Source organism: Pempheris klunzingeri, chromosome 18 (assembly GCF_042242105.1).
Source record: "Pempheris klunzingeri isolate RE-2024b chromosome 18, fPemKlu1.hap1, whole genome shotgun sequence".
Classification (NCBI taxonomy): Eukaryota; Metazoa; Chordata; class Actinopteri; order Acropomatiformes; family Pempheridae; genus Pempheris; species Pempheris klunzingeri.
The window spans coordinates 2687418-2710995 of NC_092029.1; the positions used below are offsets into that span (position 1 = coordinate 2687418).

Here is a 23578-nt window from a genome sequence, read left to right on the forward strand (position 1 = left end):
GGAGGGGAGGAGGAGGAGGAGGAGGAGGGAGAGGTGTCACTCCGAGGGGATTTCTGCAGAGGAGGTACATTTACTCAGGTGCTGTACTTCAGAACATGTTCTTTTACTTTTGGGCATTTTTATTTTTCATTTGTATTGTTTTATTTCATTTTATTTTTATTTTTATCTTATTTATTTATTTAGAACATGAAAAGTGACCTTGTTGCAAAAAAAACAAACTGCATTTTTTAAATTTCATTTTGTTTTGTTTTTAATATTATATATATATTTTTTAGTGAATACACAGAAAAACATACAACAGCTCGCTGAGTGCATACAGCTGACTGCAAAAAACCCCTCAGAAAATATAAGAATGATAAACAAAATAGAGAAATAAGATAAATAAGATTCAAAAATAGAAAAAGGTAACAAATAATAAACCCATAAGGACTCAAAACAACAGGGAACGACGTTGTTTATTTTCTACATTAATCCAGAAAAAAAAAAAGTTTTTACACGAAAAATTCTTTTAGTGATTATCTAAATAGTTAAATAGCCGATTAATTAATCGATTGATGGTTTCAGCTGTACTTGCATAAACTGTTTGGTAGTTTAATTCATAACAAAACATCATATTCTATAAATTCTTTATAAGAATCTTACCTTGTGTTGTAACTAAAGCTGCAGGAAAAATAAATAGTGAAGTAAAAACTAAATATTTCCCTCTGAAACTGACTTTAGTGACTCTTTTACGGCCCGGAGTGACTCATCTGTCGTTCATAGACGATCACTGCCTGCACCTACCTTTGAACCCACCAGGTGAGTCTGTGGCGCCACCTGCTGACGGAAACACTCCATTACCCAGAGTGCAGTTCAGGCGGCCTCATTATAAAACTCACTATGCAGAACGGCTCCATTCAGCCCCTCACCTGCCCTGCTCTCCAGGTGTCCAGGTGTAATCATTCAATTTTTTATGTCTCCACTTTAATTTCCCGCTCCGGAAACGCCCTTCAATCTAATCCAGGATCTGGATAATCTGGATTGTTGTAGTATTTGAATGCTGCCTTCACGGTCAGGAGGAAAAATGACATTTTCTTAAACATTTTCAACACAAAAGTTGTTTTATTCCCGCGTTCGCTCGTCTCTCAAAACGGCGCATGCGCAACAATGAACGTCTTCTGCGTCGTCAAGCCCCGCCCCCAAATGGCGTCTGACGTCACCATCATCGCTTGTGACGCCACAAACTGCTGGATTGTAGTTTGAAGCATTTTTTGAAGTTGTTTACTTTTGCAGAACAACACAGAAGAACAGTTCTTTTCATCTGTGTTCATCCGGCACCAGAACAAACCGGTGGAGTCAAAGAAACACCAAAATACCTTCAACAAAACAAACAAAAACTGATTCCACACCAAAGATGCTGTTTCTACACATTGGTTTGGGTGTTGGTTACATGGTGACCACAGCTGCCCAGAAACTTCTAGGGTCTGCCGGCGTGGAATCGGCCCGGCCCGGTCCATCATCTGCCGCCAGAAACCAGACCGGTGACCTCCACCAGGACCAGGGTGTCACCACGACGTCCGGCCAGTCTGTCGCTCAGGAGGCTCGTCGTGGACAGAGGTGGACTCACTCCAAAGATCCTTTTGAAGAGTTCAGGTCCAACAAACTCGGCTTGGACGCAAACCTGGACACGTGCCTGGAGAGCCATGTGACCAGTAAGGAGGAGGAGGATGACGACATCCACCAAACGAGGCCTCAGGAAGCTCCAGCTGAAGCTCTGATCACCAGGACGGAAACAGGAACTTTCAGGTGCATTTTTACACGATTGCAGCCGCGACAATAAAACAACTATCAAGCTGCTTTCAGGGAGATTAATATAAATACATGAAACTGAAGTCACATTTTTAAGTGAATAAAGTGCTCTGAAGGATTTTAAGCACTCAAATGCTCGAAATGCTCTTTGTAGCTTCAGTTAGCAGGTTTAAAGTACACTTACATTCCCAATGTGCTTACTTGAAGTGCATTTAAGAGACACTCTCTCTAAATGTTGTCGTGTATGAAACTAAACAATGTCAGACAGATGCATTTATATTTTGTAATATATACATACGTCACTGTCGATGGTCATTTGGTTGAATTCTAACTTTTGGGAACATACGTCATAAATACTGGATTAATAAAAAGAAAATGTGTTTATGTAAAGCATCTTGAGACAATACATGCATTTCTCAGTTTCTCCAAATTTTAGATATGTATTCCTACATATAATATATAATCTGTGTGGGTTTTGCACATCGTCAGTGTGTTATTATAGCAAAAGAAGCCAAACATTTATGTATTTATTTATTTATTTATCCGTCTATGGGACATGTGAGAGCTGCTTTTACTGATTTGTGCCAAATGGGGGCGAAGTTTCTCCATAAATCAGCTGCAGTGGATTCAGTGTGTAGCTGGATAGAAACCTTCAGGTTTATACATGTGGCCGACAAGAAAAAGGAATAACAACGGGTACTTTTTCCACAAAGGTTTTAGTTTTTAGGAGGGAAAATATTCAGACACTCAGAAAACAAACATACTAAACTTTTAATAAACTTTAATGTGAATTGTTTCCTGGAGGTTTGTAGACATTTCTTCCAAAATAACTAACTAGCTGTGATGCTGTGACTGTGGGCTTGTTAAATATTGTTAAACACTTTTTTTCAGAGTTACATCAACACTATTGATCAGTAATGCTCAGCTGGTTTCTTTCATCCTCATAAGAAGATTCAGATATACTTCCTTAAACTGAAAGATCAAAGTTTTCTCTTCACACATCTGAATTTCCTCACTTTTTTTTAACCCTCACACACCTTTCATCTCCATCTCACAGGTAAAATTAACATTTTAAGGTGTTTGCCCCGCCCACATCCGTTTTAAATAATGATGCATTCAGGTGTAGTCAGACTTATCAAATATTTGGTGTTTTTGTTTGTTGCATGTGCTGTTTCTACAGTCAGAGTGCTAATGCTGTCAACGAAATGTAACTCCAGCACAAGTAAATCCACATGGGATAATAAAGATAATAAGAATATTGCTTTTACGCCTCATGAAGCGCTGCAGTTCTGTTGTTCCCACAGCCCCTGAAAGCATCATTAAGATACTCTCATATGATTGGAGGAGCGCTAAGCGAAGGGGGCGTGGCTAAGGCCGCTGTAACCTGACACCGGCCCTCGGCGCCGCTCTGCTGGTGTGTTTGAGTGTCAAACAGTCGGTCGGTCAGTCTGTGAGCGGCGGACCGCTGGCCGTCGGTTCCGTGTCTGTCTCTCCCCCCTGTAGCGGCCGCCATGTCCGGTTAACGGTTTAAGTTTACTAACCCGGTAGTCTGGAGGCGGTAGAGGTGAATAATTATCTAATTAACCCGAATAAAGCGGAGAAATGGAGGCTGTGAGTAAGTGGAGCCCGCAACAAGTGGTGGACTGGATGAGAGGTAAGGCTGCCAAATAATGGCGCTAACGTTATCGAACGGATCACTATTTGGCGAAGCTAACGGTCTTGAGCCAGGTGTCTGTTGCTAGTTTTAATTTTTAGGACTAATTAACAGATAAAATGTACTTTACGTTTAGCTTGTTAGTCTGAAGCTTTTTAAAGTTGTTCTTCAGGAAGAACCTCATCATTCGGCTGCTTTATCCAACAAATCACACATGATGTTAAACTTTTAATTTTGATTTAATAGTTGAAATGCTGTTATTTTGTTGTGTTTGTTTAAAGGGCACATTTGCAACCATAGAGGCAACTCACTGGGCTCTAAACAGGCAAAGAGAAGCATTAGGATGACATTTACAGACAATAAGATGGAAAAATCTGAATAAGATTAATCACAAAATTGGGTTAAATTAGATAAAATGGCCACAGGAGACTAGAAATACATTTAAAGTGCATTAATGAGTTTGTAGGACTCAAATTAAAGCACTAATCAGCCATTTAGCCCACAGAAATATGTTTGAATCTAAGTGTTTATCACATACTTATGGTATAAAATGATGATTTTATGGAAGTAAATGGCCCAACAGTTAGCCTGGTAGCTTGTTATGGTTACTTATGGAACTTTGACTTGACTAGTTTTACTAAAATTGGTGAATAAGACTTTAAACTCTCTCTCAGTTGGTTGTAACTGAGCTTGTTGTTTGGTGTTCCAGTTGTCCAGGTTTTAAAAGAGCTGTATTTAGAGCGTAAAGCAGGTCGTGTTTGGGATTTTGGACGGTGTAAAACCATTTGTTTTTACTAGTTCACGGATTGTGCCTTTATGTTGGCTGGGTATCCGTTTAAATCTGCAATAGTTGTGTCTGAGATTTGATATCTTACTTTAGAAGATGTAAAAACATGTTTTTTTAAAATATAAATAAAAGTTTTCAGATGTTAAATGTTTGTTCAGGAACTTTGCTTAAATGTATTTGGTGTAAAACTTCACTTTAAATCAGGAACAATCAGATGATATGATAGAAATGTAGATTATTTTTTGTACTGACTGTTATGTTTGGATGTTGAGTAACAGCTGGATGGGATTCACACACACACACACACACACACACACACACACACACAGTGTGTTTTTAAGCAATAAACAGGTCCGACCAGTTAACCGATCAGCCATAAAGTGACAATCAGAGCCATAATTATGGTTTGTTAAAGGCCTGTTTTTAATTACCGGGAAGTTTGGAAGCCAACATTTGTGTCTCTTGCCTGATAATTGTTGTGTTTTTTATGTTTAACATTCTTGATTACACTCAGTCTTCCTCGCTGATTAATGAGCGTCTTCCTGGAATGAAAACCCTGGAAAAAATGCAAAACCATGTCGGTATTTCAAAATTTAAATTAAAAATTATTTTTTATTTATTTTTTTTTACATATTTCAGGTTCAGGTTGTTTGATCCACTGACAGGCTCAGATTGTTATTCTAAGTGTCTGACAGCATTATGGAAAGGATCCCTACAGAGAGAGACCTGGAAGATCCTTTTGGTTTAACCACAAACAGCCGTTATAGCACTCTTTTCAAAGCCACCAGACTCCATTGAGAAAAATGGTAATTTTACCTTGCAGAGCATGGGAGTTACTGATCTACTGCTGCCTGTATCACTTAGTTTGTTTGTGTTATTGTGTGATTTTGGTGTTAAAAAGGGTTAAATCAGATCCATACTAACCTCTTTAAAACACCAAAGGTCACCGTAACTCGACCAGCATCTGCTATGCTCTGTGTGGCAAAATCACTGTTTTTGTCAATGGAGTCTGGTGTGTTTGCAGAGTGCAATAAAACGTCTGTTTGTGGTTAAACCAAAAGGATCTTCCGGGTCTCTCTCTGTAGGGATCCTTTCCATAATGCTGTCACACATTTAGAATAACAATCTGAGCCTGTCAGTGGATCAAACAATCACTTTTAGTGGACCTACTGTGATCAGGAACAGTTGTCCCAGAGGATTACATTACACTGATTGCAGCCTATTATGCAGCTGGTGGCTGAGGCGATCATGTAGACCAATTCCAAAACTTTTTGTCACCTCCCAGTCATGTAGACATCATAATAAGTACAAAAAGTGCTTCAGTTTAAAAGATAAATACAGGAATTACCCTTTTAATCGAAGTCACTTGTTCATTTGGGAGTTAGTGGGTCGTCTCTGCGGCTTTAGTCTATTGTTGTACGAGTTGAATTCACTGTTTGAGAAAGTGAGAGTCCATTGAGTCCACACACAGACACAGACACACACACACACACACACACACACTTCAGTACATGCCCCCCGCCGTGTGGAGGGTCAGAGGGTCGCTGGGACGCTTCACTGTGGCGACGGCGCCTTTTAACCACATCTGACTGCCAGACTTTTATTCTGCATGAAACAAGTGAAACACACAAGGGTCAGTCACATGACCTGGGCGGCTCAATTAAAGCAGATTAAGACAAAAATGCCAAAATATCTCCGATTGAAGAATAATTAAACATGACTGAGCCTTCAGAGGCAACTTTCTCTCATATTGTCCTGTAGTTTTATCTTGGGAAAAGGGCTCAGTGATTCCTCAAACTGCAGCTCACTGTAGTTTTCAACAAAAAGGAGAACATAGAGCATTTGTTGGGGACTATTTCCAGAGGCGGATGGCGGTGTGCGTGTTCATGGTGATGAAGGAAGACGTCACCTGGTGCAGCAGTGAGGCTCGCCGGTGTGTTTTTAATAGTTTTTAGACAATAATGGAGCTCTGAATTTGCTAAATTTGTTTTTAACCAGTCAAAGAAATGAGTGACTGTTCTTGTCTGAGGAGCTGGAAGTGGTGGTTAAAAAGATAATAGTAGATTGTAGATTTTCAGGATGATTTTCTGCCGAATAACTAATCGCTTCGGCTCGACGTGTTAGCAGAATCATCTAATTGCTGGGTTCATTAGAAAATATAGAATAGCAATGTTTTCTTTTAAATTGTGTGTTTTCTCAACACAGTCTGGTGTCGAACAGTTGCATTGATATTAGATTCTGCACAGTTTAAAAAGTGAATATTTGAATCTATAAAAAAAAGTGATCGGTGAAGTGAGTGAACCTTCTCACAGGCATCGGTTTACATTTTGATTTCTTTGTCTGAGAAACTAAATTTGTGTTTGACCTGTTGTAGGATCCCGTCGTTGTGTTTGCAGTGTAACTACAGAGCAGACTGGTGCCTACAGGCGGTCACTGTGTGTGTGTGTGTGTGTGTGTGTGTGTGTGTGTGTGTGTGTGTTTAGTCACATTGTGCGGCTGAAGCAACAGGTTCAGTGGGTCATGTTAAAATCTTTCTGTCTGATGTGGAGTTGGTTCCCACAGACCACCAGAAACACTCGAGCCAGAAAGAAACTCCTGGATTAATCCTGGAATAGTCAGGGAATTCCGGGAATTCTTTGGGGGAAGTCGGGGGGAATATGGGTCAGCTTCATAATTTTGCCAGCATAAGAAATGAACACGTTTGTTGCAGAAACTTGGACTGAAAAACAAGTTTGACAAAGACTGACGGGGAGAAAACACTGCTGATATCCAGTCACAGTTAATCTTCACAGATATTCCCAGACATGGAGCAGATTTATAAGAATAGATTTCATATTCTGTGTGTCTGCATGTCCTGGAAAAGTCTTGGAAATCCTCCTGTTACTTGGTGTGGTGTTCCTCTGACGACCAAACCAGCGATATAGTCCTCTTCTTTAGTTCTCCAGTCGTCCTGCTCGGCTAATTTCCTGTTCAAAGTGCCATTTAAATGTGTCAAATCTTCAATGGAGTTTGGTAGAACTTGCAGGTCAGTCGGATATTTATTATTGTAGCGTAATTCAAGGCCGTCTTAACAAATCAAACCTAAAATGAGCTAATTCCCTGATTTAGATCCACTAATTTACGATCAGAGAATAAATAAGATGATAACGGAGCATGTTTTGGACACATTTCAGCTGAAACTCCAAACACTTTGATGATAACCATCATTTTTTGCTACCTATTGATGATTTTCCCCATTACTCAATCAATAGTTTGGTCTATCTATGTTAGGAAACTGTGAAAAATCTCCATTGTAATATCCCAAATGTCTTGATTTGCCCAACAAATCGCCCAAAATCCCCCAAAAATTCAGTTTATTATAATGAAAAAACAACAAAAACAGGATATTTCCACTTATAAGAGTGAATTCGTGCACACAAATGAACATAACTGAAGGTAAAATACTAAGACAGGTAAACACGTACATCTCGGCGTGTTCAGACAGATCCACATAGTTTCTCTGCTCGTCTGGCAGGTGTCGTCACACCTCGACGTAAATGACGGCAGGCCGGTTCAGAGGGTGAGGAGGCTGAACTCAGAGAGGTGACACAGTTCTGGAAATAAAGCCACTGAGCAGGACGTTCTTCTATAGTTCTCAAATAGTGGCCTTCGCTTACCTCAGCTGTCTTTATTTGTTTGTTTTTTTAAATCAAAGTGATGGAAATGTACATTATATTATATTTTCTGGCATCAGGAGTTCATCTGGCCTTGTTTTTTCCCCCCCGGGCAGGATTATTATTTCTTATTTGAATAAGTACACATGCATACTAATGTGCACTTATTTTGAAATTCCAGTTACACAACTTATTATTATTATTATTAGAGTAAATGTGTTTTCCCAGGAAACATCAACCTGAAGCTTAGCAGTGATTTTAAAATGTAGTTTAACCAACATTTGGCCCAAAAAACTGGGCAAATCCCAATTTAGAAAATCTGTACGGCTGTAATGTTTAGTAAGTTCATTGATTAGTGGATTAACAGATGATAGATTAATTTTTTTTTTTTACCTGATGTGATAATAATCTGAATATCTTTCTGTCTGTTTGATAAAATGAGCTATTTGATGACGTCTCCTTTTGGTTTTAGGAGGCTTTTCACATCTTTTTTGACATTTTATAGACCAAAAAGATCAGTTAATTGATAAAACATTAGAATAACTGAGGTAGATTTGTGAGAAAATGTTGTCAAATCAATTTATCTTGCAACCTTGAACAATTTAGAAATATAAAATGATGAAACACCAAAAACAAACCTCTTATTTCTTGACCCACGGTCTGGATTTCTACCAAACTTTATTGAAGTTTCCAACATTTTAAACACATCCTCTGATCAGATGCCCCTCTAACATGCTTTTTAATCCCCCCTTCACATTTGAAAGTCCACAGTTAGTAAAAATCTGATTGTTCTTCGTGTACTTCGACTCTCCGACCCTCCTGTTCCTCCCTCCTGACGCTGCCTTTCCAAAATAACCGTGTTTCCTCTCTCGGCGATCAGTGGACAGCAGCCAAAACTCTGCATCATTGTGCTTTCAGTTTCATCCAACAAAGACCTTCCTGCCTTTTTGTTGTTTGTTTCTATGATGAAGGAGGAAAGGTCACAGGTCTGAGGCTGAGAAACACATTTCAGTTACTGTAAACATTTGTTCGGCCGTAAAGGGCTGTAAATATGTGCCATATCTTATCGCTGGACCTTCTCACCATAAAACCAATTACAGCGCAGCCAGTTTCACCACAAATACGCTGAAGGTAGAATCCAAATAAGAGCAAATTCACGGCTGTTATCAAACCTCCAGATGGTTTTCTGTGGTGGAGATGTTTATTTTGATTCACGTTGAGCGGTGTGACAGGAGCCGACAGTCACATGACTCCCACAGAGTGTGTTTGCTGACATAAAGACAGTTAATTGTTTAGCAGGAGAGCCAACGCAGGGTCTGTTTGCACCCGTGTGCAAATAGACAGATGGACGTGATTCGGCTACTTAAACCCGATCAGATCGTGCAGCATAAAGAGTGATGAACTGTGATGTGGGGGCTGAATGGGTTAATTATGGGATTTTCACATGGGATTTATAACCTGTGAACTGCCTATATCTTCTCCTACCCATAGTTCTTTGTGTTTTGTTGGGTGCTGGCGGTTGCGTCCTCTTGTATCCACCTGCCGCCCACAGGACTCGCATGAGTGAAGGTAGACAGGTGAGCTGTTTTAACTCCCTCGGCTGGAACGAGTCCAGATCAGCAGCGTTTCATCCTGTTAGACGAGATAAAACAAACTCTTTGGCTTCGGCCTGATGATGATGAGGATGATGAGGATCTGAGGCGCATGTGATGAGGATCCCATGGGAACCGGAGTGTGATGGCTGGTTGTTTGTTCAGAGGGAGGAGAACCTCCGTCACGTGAGAACGTCGTCATGCTGATTCTTTAGAGTGTAAAACAAAACAAACACTGACTGTAATACAGTATCATCAGCAGCCACGTTTGTTTAAGGGTAACTTAAACTTAACCTCTATTTGTAGACATTCTGTTGTCTAAATGACTGGGAGGTATAGAAATGAGTCCACTGACAGGCTCAGAGTGTTATTCTAAGTGTGTGACAGCATCATGGAAAGGATCCCTACAGAGAGAGACCTGGAAGATCCTTTTGGTTTAACCACAAACAGCCGTTATATCGCTCTCTGCACACACACACCAGACTCCATTCATAAAAACAGTAATTTTATGTTGCAAAACAGAGGAGTTGCTGGTGAACCACTTCCTTGATTCGTTAGTTTGTTTGTGTTGCTGTGTGAATTTAGGGTTAGTTTGGCTCCAACACACTATTTGTGAAACTCACAATAACGCAAGCAAACTCACTGACCAGCTCACCAGACTAAGCAGCAGTACGCTGTCTTCTGTGAGGTAAAATCACTGTTTTAGTGAATGTAGTCTGGTGTGTGTGCAGAGAGCGATAGAACGGCTGTTTGTGGTTAAACCAAAAGGATCTTCCAGGTCTCTCTCTGTAGGGATCCTTTCCATGATGCTGTCACACACTTAGAATAACACTCTGAGCCTGTCAGTGGATCAAACAAGCTCTTTTAGTGGACCTACTGTGGTCAGGTGCAGTTGTCCCAAAGGATCATGTTGCAGCCATTGCTGACAGTTTCATGGCTGACAACTGAGGCGACCTGCTGGACCAATTCCAACACTTTGTGCACCTACCAGTCATTTACAAACAAAACAGAAGAGGGATTCATTAAATGCGTCACATTGCTGTCATCGCACCACTTTTAACCACAATTATTTGCATGTAAACGGACCGATTGTCCTGCGAGGTGATTTCGATCTAAGCGTCCCCCAAATGGCAGATATGCTTCTTTCTTTCTCTCGCTCCCGCCCAGCGTCTTGTCTTATCAGTGAGTTCACCGAGGGAGCGCGGTGAATCACAGGAAACATCCAGATTATCTTCGCCGGGCGCCTCTTCCTGCCTTTTTGGTGAGCAACAGTGACGTCTTTCAGGAGGGAGAGCGCTCAGAGCCACTTTCACACAGGATTTATGGAGAATGAGAATGATCAGTTTGTTAACGCAGTTCAATTAATTGGCCTCCTGCAAAAATGACAATCACAATTAAACCTCCTCAGCTCTAAAGATATTTTAAATCACGTCCACTCTGCTGTTAGAGCTGCTCTTCACACACAGAACTCCCACAATCCCTGTTTGTTTGATTTCATAAGACTGCTGAGCACAAATCTGCTCAAGGAAATCCTTTTTCCTCTTGAACAGTGTTTGTTCAACACTGTACCCCCACCACCACCACCACCACGGCTGCCTCGTACCAGTGAGATGAGATGAATGGCCAGGGTGTGGGTGTGTGTGTGTGTGTGTGTGTGTGTGTGTGTGTGATGTACTGAAGGGTTTTATAGAGGCCCACTGAGGCTATGAATAGCTATGAATAGCCCCACTGCTCTTTTGCCCTTTTTTCCTCGCTGCTCTCCACCCTCGTCCTGTTGTGATGGCAGTGGGGTGGAGGTCGGGGGGGTAAAAATGCCTTTTGTTGCCCCCCCTCCACACCGCCTCCCCTTCCCCAGCCGGGGTGTGTCGGGTCCGAACTCCGTCTTTGTGCTTCAGCAACACAACACGTGCCGTTTGGTGTAATGAACAGGCGATGAAGACCTCAGACGGGTCGGTTCAACAGTGTCGAGCACTTTGCTCTTACCGTGGAGGATTATTATTAGTGTTAATATCATTATTAGTATTATTAGGAGTAAAAATTGATCATTTATTTCAAAATTAATGTCAAACTGAAGGTGTGATGATATTTAAACTATTTTTCTTAAAGCGACAGCGAGTGTGATTCTCTGTTTTAAATGAATTGACTCAACTTGATTTAAATGAAATCATCACAAGTTAAATTATTCTAGTAATACACCAGATTGATCAACATAAAAGAACCTACAGTTCTGTTAATTATTATATTTTGTCGAGATCAGCAGAAAATTTGATGCTCAAATAATCGTTTGTCACTTTTTTTAAAGGAAAAATTACAAAATATTTGAGTATTTTCTTTGTTGTGCACGACTGGACTGTCGGTCGGATCACACAAGACGCTTTTTTCCACATTTCTGCATTAACTTCCGAACATCCAACCTTTTTTATTTTCTTAAATCCCCACCATCGTGGCTGAGGACTGACGAAAGTACTGCTGTAGGCCTGTCTGTCTAAAACTGTGCCGTCTTTGTCATTTAAAAAGCAACACGTCAGCTCACCTGCTCAGGAGCCTCCATGTCATCAGCTTGGTCGTAGCTGCTGCTTTTTATAGCAGTAAAATCAGTATAAATGACTTAAATTGCAGAAAAAAAAGAAAAGGCGCCTATTATCGCCTGATGTTTGCTCGTTTGTGGATTCTTGAATCCTTAATTTTGAATTCTTGACTCGTTGGCTCTCTCTGAATTAAAGAGTTTGATCCAGACCAAACTTTTGTTATGACCTCACGCTGTATTACTGACGGTATTACAGCCCTTTTCTGTCTGGTCCTCGTCTGTAAGTCATATTTATAAGTGATTTATGCCAGAATCACCACAAACCTTGTGCCTCTGGTCAGCCTCACCTGTGCAGACCTCATGGGAGCTGGACAGGGCTTCAGTCATACTGTGCTGAGGAGGGACGTCTTGTCAGAATCGATCTGTAAAACGAGGCCTCGTTTGTTTTGATCTTTTTCTGACCAATGATTAACTGGACTGTTTATGAGCAGCTGGAGTTTCACCTGCAGCTGTATTTTTTTATTTTTGAACCGACTTCCTCGCGTCACTAACCCACTTTATCACCAGCACGCCCCATAAACAGAGTGACTGTCAGCCCAGGAATTTATTTACTGATTTAATGTGTATTTGTTCAGGAACAAGTGTGTGTGGTATCAACCAGTTCACCTGGAGCCTGAAATACCTTTTTAAAATACAGAAGCTGAACAATAAATACTTACATTAACAGTAAAAACACAGAACAGCTGTAATCGTCTGTAGTCGTTCATGATTATTGGTGATTTCCATTCATAATTTAGGAGACTGTCCATGACTGTAACCATGACGACGAACTCCAGGTTATTTAACGTTCAGAGCTGGACTTTAATCTGACATCTGAAAACAAGCTGCTAGAATTCACTCAGTTTTATCTGGTTTTCTCACAACAAAGTGACATTTAAAGCAGAACGGATGAAGATCTTTGTTTTCTATGATCATTTAGTCATTTTAAAGTGCAGTCTGCTGTGTTTATGTCCCACTCTGTGCTTTATCTTCTGGTCCTTAAGGTGCAGTAAAGAGTTTGTGATGATTAGACAGTAAATCCTCTATCTACCTGTTGGTGTCTCTGACACCAGAGAACATAAATACACACAGTAGGAAGTATTTTTATGAGCGGTTTGATTTCTGATGACGACGTTTGCAGAAATTCCAACATTATTCTTGGAATATTTCAATATATATGTATATTTTTTAACTTTTTATTCATTTATTTTGCGATAAACAGCAACAAAAACAACAACAACAACAAAAACAAACTGGGAAAAAATAAATTACAGTAAGCCGAGGCAAGAGGGTCCAGGTACAAAGCACTTTTTCTGTTTTCAAAGATGTGATTGCTAAGAGTCTATATGGTTTAGCAGTCCCATTTTTCCCAGTATTGGAATATTTCAATATTTTGCTTTAATTATTTACTTATTCCCATAAAATATGACTCTATAACATGAAGTTTTAATTCTTGTAATATTAAGATTATTTTTATTGTAAATATTATGACTTTATTTCCATAAAATTACGACTTTATTGTCCAATCGGTGACTTGCCTGTCTTCCTGTTTGCAGCTCTCACTTTGCTTTTAACCCTCTGAACTCTGTAGTTTAAATGGTTTAAATCTGCGTAATTCTTCTTCTGGTGACGTCGTTTCTTGGAGGATCTTCTTCTTCTTCATGTCCCTAAAATGTGTCCGACCTCAGCTAAAAGCTTCCAGACATTGACATTGTGCCATGAAGCTAACAAGAGGTAGCAGCTATTATTGATCAGGTTTGTTTTGATCACACTCTGACGTGTTACGGCTTGTGCAACGTGGGACTTAAAGTTTTTAACGATTAGCAGTGAAGGAAGAAAAGATTACAGTGGGTTATAATCTTTACTCGCTCACTGTGCTCAAGCTGTTTAGAGCTTTTGACCTCTCTGAGTCTGGTTTTACTTTATTTATCACCGTGTTTAAAGGTAGTTTACAAGAATTAATATTATTAGTAGTTATTATCTAATATTGGCTTATATTATGTTAATATGTATTGATTTTCTTTTTTACTCTTGATGTACTTTATATTGATGTAAAAATATAAAATCTATATATTTTCTCTCATTTATGTGCTTTTTTTTTGGGACAACATAAACATCAAACGACAAACGAGCAGCTGCCATCTTGGATCCGCTGTGTTTGAGCATAATATCCCGTAAACCTCCAGTTATTCAGAGTAATATTGATAAAATCAGTGAACCAATCGTCGGTTCAAACCTAATTTTTGCAAATAACATCAGGAGTGGGTGACTGTGTGTTTGGTGAAGCTGTTTTTTTTCTCTCCGACGGGTTTCGAGGTGAAACGGTGGTTTTGTCGTTGCCGTTAGAAGTAAAACTTTCCCACCCTGAGCTGCTGCTGCTGCTGCCCGTCGGTACACAGAGAGTTTCCCACCAGCAGCTGACTGACAGCAGCACAGAGACCCGGAGTCGTCTGCAAATACGAGACAGACGGGCAGAGAAATTAACTTCTGCTACATCTGCGACTAAAGCAAACTGGAGACTGGGCTGCAAAAATTATCCATCGCTACAAACGCCTTTTAAAAGCCTGAAAATCCTCCTTACTTGAATCTTCTGGTGTTCGTTTGTATCAAGCTCCGTTTATGTGGCCTGTTCGAGTCCCACTGTGCAGTCGAGTGGACATTTTGTCTGTTCAAAATGGAAAAAATACCACATTTTATAGCAGTAAAGTCTTCATAAGGATGTTGTTTTTCATTCACGAGGGTCTTAATTAGATTATATTAAGATTTTAGCAGCACATGTTGATGTCAAACCTTTTAAAAACACACATTTTAGCCCCTAATGACCTCTGGGACTGTCAGGAGGGGAGCTGGGCAGCAGAGCAGGATCTGAAATTAGTTTTATGTTTGAGAAAGACCTGAAAAGAACATTTATTATCACTTATATCGCTTTGTGATGTGCTTTTTGTACGTTCAAGTTGTGGTTTGTCTCCGCTCTGATTTCACGTCCAGTCAGATTTATTCTGCCAACAAACAGGCTTCAGGTTTCAGAATGCTTCACAAAGAACAAAAGGCCGGACGTCCAGATTAAAGCTGTTTTCTCATGTGAACCGTGCCGCGATGTCTGTGAGCTCAGAGCTGATTAGATTAAGAGTAGTGGTGAAACAGGAGGGGGATGGTGCACGTCCTGTTAACAGGTGAACCCGACGTGTAGTTTTATGACGACTCAGAGATCCCGAAAGTGTGAAAATGCTGACGTATTGGTGAGTCTGAAGGCAGCGAGTGTGTTTTAGGTTGAGGTGATCTGCTCCCAGCATCAGGACCGCTGCTCAGCATCCTCTCACCTGTTGTTCATTAGCAGCAGGATCGAGTCTGAGTCTGACACACACAGTAAAAAAAAAACAACCCATAACTTCTCATTTAGTCTATATTTGATAGATAAATCTAAAGAAATAGTAAAGGGATGATTTCAGTGGTTTATAGTGCGGATCAGCTCGTGTAAAACCTTTTCTGGATCATCTGAAATCTGCAAAGTTTAAAGAAAATGAGTCGAACCGGTAAATAAATCTGAATTAAATGAATGAGATCTGATCACAGCTTAGTTAAAATGCTTCAAAAACAGAATTAAAACAGTAAAAAAAAAAACACTTGAAAGGTGAAAAAGCAAACATAAGATTTATTATTTAAGTTTTTAAACATCAGATAACTTAGCGTTCATGCAAGCGGACACAGTTTCATCGCCGTGGTTCATTAGTCCTGCAGGCTGAGAAGCTGCAGCCAAAACCACAAACCGCTCAGCAGCGTTTCAGCGCGGTGATCCTCCGTGTTCCTCAGCGGCTGCCAAACACTCGAAGCCGCTTTTCGAAAGTTTTGGCCGAGCGCCAAAAGCCCGACGGCAATGTTCAAAACGTGGAATGAAGAAAAATGTGTCGACTGTCACGTAAATTGATGATCATTTCTCACGAGATCATTGGATCCAGATCTGGATGTCGGCGCTGTGCTGCACCTTTTTATTGGATATTTGTTGTGCTTGACTTTCCTCAGGTGAATCCTGCTGGGATCAAGTGTTTTATTTCACACTGGAAATGATGTTTTAAACCTCGTCTTTAGTTCCAAAACCACATAAACCAAACTGAAACCAGCTCTACCAGTGAAGCCGGTGAATTTGGACTTTAAACCATTACTATCGCCCCACCTGAGCGGGACGTCTCTGCTCGTGTTGAAGGAATAATCACATGTACTCAACAGGAGCTCAGATTTGCTTGTTAAGGTCTCCCTTGTCTGCAGGGAGGCTCGGCCCGGTGCTGTCATGCTTTCGTTAGCAGGTGATTTGGCTGTCGCGTGACATTTTGACCGCCCCTGCTGTGCAGCTGGGAGATTATCGGCCTCCTCGGGTGTCAGTAATGTGATCCAGGCTGTCGCCAACACATTCCTGGTGACCACAAACCCTCCGTCCGACGCTGACGAACAAACAGTGAAAGCACACTTGTTGGAAATATGTTTTTTCTTTTCTCGAGGGGTGTGTTTGAATATTTCTCTGAGGAAGTTTGGGAATGGCGTGGAAGTTTGCAGCTGGGCACCTTTCCAGGGACATGCATGAGCAGAACAAGTTTTCTGACACGAAGCAGAAGTTCGTTGGAGCAGCTCAACTGGAGCAGAAACCAAAACAAAGTAGTAAAGAAGGAGGTCTTTAGTACAGAAGCTCAGGGATGCCAATATTAATATGCTATCATTTAATCAAGGTTCATGTCTCTTTTGCATTATATGTGATAAAATTAATAAGATAAGTATTTGGAGTACTGACAAATTGATAAATGTCCATAATGAGGTTTTGCTTACATCTCTCTTACCAATAAACTACATATATAAGATGGTTTATTTCATCCTAGGATGGTGTTGGGTTAATAAAAAACAATAATACATACATATGCACCAGCTTATTTCATTATAAATCAAATATTTTTGTGTTTTTTTTCACTGTTATTTGAGCAAAAATAGTAAATACAAGATGCCACTTGTGGATCTGTTCATGCAAAGTCATAATAATCAAGAGTCAAAAGAAATCAATCAATCAATAGTTGTAGTAATTGTTGTTTGTAGCCATACATGGAGTCCATAAAAGCTGCTAATGATTGTTTTCATGATCAAATAATCACATTATTTGTTTTTTGGTCATAAATTGTTAGAAAATGATGAAAAATGTTTAAAAAAAACAACAAAATATTAATTTTAGTTTCATTTTTATTCAAGATGGGAAAAAACTGTAAGATTCAGATTTAAGAAGTCAGAATCTGAACATTTTTGCTTCATAAATGGCTTTAATGATTGATTACTTGTCAAAAATGTTTCATATTTCACATAAAAGCTGCAGCATGTCGCAGATTTCTTTCGTAATTTGTTGTCCTGTGTCCGTTTTATCTTCTAGCTTTTGCTCATAAAGACACAAGTAAACAAGCGTATTCGTGCTCCTTATTGTGGTTATTGCGTTGAGTGTCTTGTTCCCGGTGTCGGAGGTGTGACGTGGTGCAAACACTGAGGCGTCACACCAGCAGTCAGCTAAGGAGGAATGTTCCTCCCTGCTGTCGGCGTGAGTGTCGGCCATCTGTCGCGCCGGCGGGGCGCTTCACTGACCACATGCAGGGCCGCTTGTTTTCTCCTCCACCGTTCACACCAGCTCAGGCATTTTGTCGGCCAGCTGATGTCCGGCCCCCGGCGCTCAGGGCTTCACAAACATCTGCCATTTGGTGTTCGCTTCTGTGCAAAAGCTTTCTCAAACCAGCATGTATTTTTAGTTTGGGGTAACCCGGCGGGAGCCGAACACCAGGACATCAGAAGTGTTGCTGCTGAAGTTTCTCTAAGCTTTTAACTGATGTTTGTGGCAGTTTGATTTTCAAATTGGCTGCACTGGGTTGGACGCACCAAAACAAGACTGTTTTAACCATCAAATAATCCACCGATTAGTCTCCAGATTGATAATTTTGGTCTGTAAAATATCCATCACATCTTTTTAGAGAGATAACACTTTTAACAAAGTGCTTGCTTGAAAAAAAAAAAAGTAAATTTTCAGCTATTTTGCTTAAAAATCAATTTTCTGTCCATCAGCTACTTGACAGATTTCAGCTGTAGAGGCAACACAGTTCTGAAAAGTTAGCTAGCTTGGTTTTAATATGTTTTACATGATAGATGATTGTTGTGAGATGTCACATCATAAAATTGGTGAGATGGTGTATTAGGGACATTTTTTTAATCTTCAAACGCCAAATAATTTTGGGGAGGGGACTATTATTTGGAGAAAAACTTTTTGGAGAATATAGAGGAATAGATAAGGATATTCTCCGAGATTATAAAGTCTTAAATTTGTGAAAAAATGAATTAAATTTAGAATGAAAAAGTGAAATGATTCTTTGAGATTTAAGACTCAAATTTGAGAGAAAAAAAATGGGGAAAATTTGTTTTTCTGGGCTAAAATTACAGGTATTTCCTTCCCTCTAAATCTGATCGCAAAGTATTTTGATTAAGTCGTCCACTGCAGCAATAACAGTAGTCAATAGTTTGAATTTAATCCAACCTTTCAAAAAAATGAAGTCATTCCTTCCTCGAGGGGGGAAAAAACACTATTTTTACTGTAATTTTGTGATTTTCATCTGCATTTGGATTATTTACCTACGATGGCGGTCACATGCCATCATTAACTGTGTAATAGCAGCCTTTACATGTAAATCTAAAGAGACATCTTGGGATAGATTAATTATGATAGTAGTGATTGTTCAAACCAATAATGTGTCAATCATCCCTTGGCGTCTCGACCCTCCGACAATCCAAACACATCCTACGTTTGGCCGTCTGGTGCTGATGTGTGTCAGTAGGAGCATGTGTTTGGACGTTGGTCGACGCTCCTCTGTTGATCCAGCGCTCAGAGCTCTTTTATCTCGTGTCCCGCTGCTGCCTTTTCACAGAGAGGTCGGAGGTCACGGTTCAGGGTCGGACACGGAGTGGCGCCCCTGGAGCTGGCTATGTCTCGCATGAGGTCACAGGGGTTGAAGTGGAGAGCCGGCCTGGTCCACAGCGGTCCAGGACTTATCTGCGAGGCCTGCTGGATGGATTTATTAGAAGATGTAAACATTGGTGCTTCTGATGTTAAAAGATAACTCTTTAAACATGTTTTGGTGTCTAAATGACTGGTAGGTAAAAAAGTGTTGGAATTGGTCCAATAACCTGATCACAGTAGGTCCACTAAAAGAGCTTGTTTGATCCACTGACAGGTTCAGAGTGTTATTCTAAGTGTGTGACAGCATCATGGAAAGGATCCCTACAGAGAGAGACCTGGAAGATCCTTTTGGTTTAACCACAAACAGCACACACACCAGACTACATTCACTAAAACAGGGATTTTAGAGAACAGGACACAGGAGCTGCTGCTCTGCTGCTGCCTTGATCAGTGAATTTATTTGTGTTATTTTGTGTATATTGTGTATATTGTGTTGGATCCAAACTCTTCAAAACACCAAAGTCCAAAGACTAACTGATAGAGGCATTGATAGGCTGTGCTCTGTGAGGTAAAATTGATGTTTTTGTCAATGGAGTTTGGTGTGTTGGAGAGTGATGTAACAGCTGTTTGTGGTTAAACCAAAAGGATCTTGGATCCAGGTCTCTCTCTGTAGGGATCCTTTCTATAATGCTGTCAGACACAAGGATCACATTGCAGCCATTGCAGCCTGTTTCATGGCTGCTGGCTGAGGTGATCTACTGGACCAGTTCCAACACTTTTTGTACTTACCAGTCATTTTGAACCCAAAATATATAAAAACAGGGCCCAGGTTTAAAAATACTTGTGTTATCCTTGAATTGATCAAGTCCTTGTTGACATATGAAGGTACTAGGGTAGTTTATGTGACTTTTAACAAACCTATAAAGTTAGAAATGGCTATTTTGGGCTAAAACTAAACTCTAACGGTGGACCGCAGTACATTAGACGTTGATGAATGTTTAAGATTAGAGGCAAGATCTGGATGTGCTCGTGCAGGGCTGTCCGTTTAGACCCAGAAGTGACCCCATCGATCCTGAGGTGAGGTGTGGTGTGTGTGGTGAGGTGGCAGGACGGTGTTAGCTGTTGGCCGTCACAGTGATGGATCAGCAGGAAGAGAGTCAATAAGTCGCTGTTGACTCAGCAGCTCTGTTTGCTGTCAAACTCGAATGGATCATAACAGAGCTGACTTTCACTGAAACTCTGTCTCGGTATCGTTTACTCACGTGTACAGCACTCGTCCTCCTCCTTCCTGTTCACTGCTTATTGTCTGTTTAATGCGAAAACGCTGCCAATAAAACAACCTAAAGAAACGTAGAGACGTTGTGAAGATGAGAGAGTCTTTTCTCAGTGTCTTGTCCCTCCGTCTGTCCCTCAGGTCTGGACGACAGCCTGCAGCCGCACATCCCGTCCTTCCAGCGGCAGCAGGTGGACGGGGAGAAGCTGCTCAGGATGTCCCACCAAGAGCTGCTGTCTCTGGGCGTGTCGCGGGTCGGACACCAGGAGCTGGTGCTGGAGGCCGTGGACCTGCTCTGCGCCCTGGTCAGTAACCCGTCACGCCGTTGACGTCTCTTGCATTTCTGGGTTAATCGTGTTTTGTAATGTTTTGGAGCAAGACTTCCCATAATGCTTTGGCAGATTTAAAGGAAGTATGACGTTGGCCGATTTGCACTGCTGAGTTAGCTGTTAGCAGTTCCTGTTTGCGGTGTTACCATGGAAACGGATAGCTTTTACAGTGGATTACTTCAGGTTGTGAGAAAAACTCCCAAATGTTGGGATTATCTGCCAAAATCCAGGCTGCCCACGGGCCATGGAATTAAGAATTAAGTATTCCAAACAGGAAAACTTTATGAGATTTATGAAATTATTTGAGCAAAGTCATGGAAAACCAGGGAATTTTATGCATCATATTTAGAAAATAAATAAAAATTGTTAATTCACCAAAGAACGGCAGCGCTGTGGCCTTTAAGGACCTCAAGCAGTGTGAGATCTTTTACATGTCATGTTGCATTTATAGGTAATTGAAATTCACCTTTTTAGTCATGGAAGATTATGGGAAGTTCACATTTGACTTTAGAGAAGGAGTCCACACCTACACGGGTATTTTTGAAGAAAAAAGATTAAAAAAAATCCCTTCCACACAAACATATTCTTAAGAAAAATAAAAAAAAACAACCTCCATATGACGTAAAAAGGGAATTGAAGCGCTGTCAGGATCAAAAATGATAATAATCTCTCGTCCTTTCAGTGTGAGACAAACAGCTTCTTCTTTTATTTGATTGGGTCTCGTCGTCTAAAACCACCGACGCTGGTTTGGATCATGTAGCAGTAACCAGTAATTAACCAATTTTGACGCCTCTGCTCCTAAATATGGTGGAAGAGTATAAAACGATGTAAATAAGGGTTGAGATAGTGCTACAAAGGTTTTGTTTGCACTAAAGGCAGCGTACGTGTGGACAAGAGGTATATTTCAGTGTCCTGATAACGGGCCCGCGATCAGCTGACTAGCGTGATTTAGCTTTAATAGTCAACGAATGACAAACGGCCAAAGCTTCCCGGCTGAGACAGAAAAACCCAAACATCTGCGCTCGGTTACGCCTCAAATACATATTTGAAATAATCTGAATGTTTTAGACCTCAGAAGCCGCCAGAAATCCTGTGACATGTCAGCAACAACCCTGTAACCTGGACGTTCACCAAACCAGCAGCTCTGTAGTCAGGAGAGGAAAATAAAGGGACATTCCCCCCTTTTTTCCCCCTCTCAGAAAGCTGACAGCAGTAGTTTAAATACCAGAATTTCATCATCAGGACTCTCTGTTGGCGGCAGTTTAGCTTAAAGCAGCTGATGTAGTTATTAGAAGAGGCTCCGCGTCTGTCCTGCATCTTTTCGTGTGAATTAGTTGAATCTGAGCGTGAAGCGTCTTGGTGTCCGTCACGCTGGTCTGACGGCGGCGGTTCACACTGGGCTCGGCTCTCCTGCCGGAGAATGTGCTGATGTAAATAAAATGCTCTCTGTTGAATCTTTATCAGATCTGGCAGCAGGCCCACACTGCTGGGTTTGATACTTCCACACTGTAAAAAGTTATTCATGTGCAGTGAAGGTTGCTGCAGAGAAATTATGTTTTTCTGTCTTAGAGACAAAGTTTGATTTGAGATTTTCATTGTACTTGCGTTTTAAATGTTTCATTTCATTTTCATTCATTTTTTAATACAGTTTGACTCCTTTAACCCTTCAGAGTCTGGGGTAAAACGGCATTTTACCTTTGTGTTTCCCATTAAAACTGCTTAGCTTGCCTTTCTTTGTGTCTTTCTCTTCAGCACAACCTCACCTGTGTGATTCTACAAGTATTTATTTATTTTGACAGAATATATGGACACACTGTATGTAAAAGTGCAAAAGAAACACAAAATCCGAGCAGGAACTAGTTGGATCTTTGGAGGAGCGGGGGTCTGCGCGGACACCTCCTCTCCTTCGTCTTCACGCGCAGCATCCACTTCATCCTCTGAAAGGAGTCTTCCTCACAATCAGAACGTTCTTCCCCAGATTCAGCATCTTCTAACTCTTAGAAGAGCTGTAGTGCGCCACTTCGGCTCTTCATAACTTTAGTCTTAATAGGCCGATGGACAAAATTCAAACACTTGTAAAAAGTTTGAAGTGTCCGCTTTCCTACAGTCTTTGAATGGAGCACCTGCGTGCTTGTGTCACAGCTTTACGTTTTCAAACGTGTGACATGTGACTTTGACGCGGTGTGGCGGTCCTAGACTCTGAAGGGTTAAGCACAAAATCCTTAAATTACCTGCAATCTTTCACAGATTGTGTCTAAAAATAAATCAGTTTAGTTTCCCATCCATCCGACCATTATCTTCCACTTATCTGGGGTCGAGTCGAGGTGGCAGCAGGCTAAGCAGGGCACCCTCGGCTGCTTGGAGCCTGGTTCTGTTCCAGGTTTCTTCCCGTTAAAGGGGAGTTCTTCCTGCCACTGTGTCCTAATATAACATCTGATGCTGCTCATGTTCTTGAATCCTTAATGTTGGATTCCTGAATCGTTGAGTCTCTCTCTTAATTAAAAAGTTTGGTCCGGACTTGCTCTTTATGGAAAGCAATCTTGGCGCTATATAAGTAAAGATTGATTGGCTGATAATTCGAGAGCTTCACCTTCACCTCTTCACCACAAAGGTCCGGTACAGCACCCGTGTTACTGCTGACGCTGCACCAATCCAGTTCCCACCCAGTTTTACCCTCACTGTGAACAAGAGAGACACTTACACTCAGACTCGGAGGCGCTGACTCTCTGTTTTTAGTTTTGAGTTTGAGTTATTAAAACATGAATAACCACATTTAATTGTGACACACTGAACCACCATATTTGGTCGAAATAACCAAAACAAAAAGTTTATTTTAAAGCTCTTCAAATGTTTATTAAAGCTGCAGCGTTTGCCCCCCCCCCCCCCCCCCCACACACACACACACACACCAGAGCAGAAACGCTCCTCTCAGCCGACAAAGTAGTTGTTGTGTAAAACAGTAAAAGTGTTGA

At 40.8% G+C, this 23578-nt stretch overlaps 1 protein-coding gene across 1 annotated transcript in view; it reads left to right on the forward strand.

Moving 5' to 3' along the window:
- Nucleotides 1–3261: 3261 nt before the first annotated feature.
- The window catches only part of cnksr3 (cnksr family member 3), a 49875-nt gene continuing 29558 nt past the window's right edge, over nucleotides 3262–23578 (forward strand). The window contains exons 1-2 of the mRNA XM_070849850.1: nucleotides 3262–3442; nucleotides 20419–20582. Of these exons, the coding sequence (XP_070705951.1) occupies nucleotides 3391–3442; nucleotides 20419–20582 (216 nt within the window). The 5' untranslated portion in view covers nucleotides 3262–3390. The remainder of the gene's footprint in view (nucleotides 3443–20418; nucleotides 20583–23578) is intronic.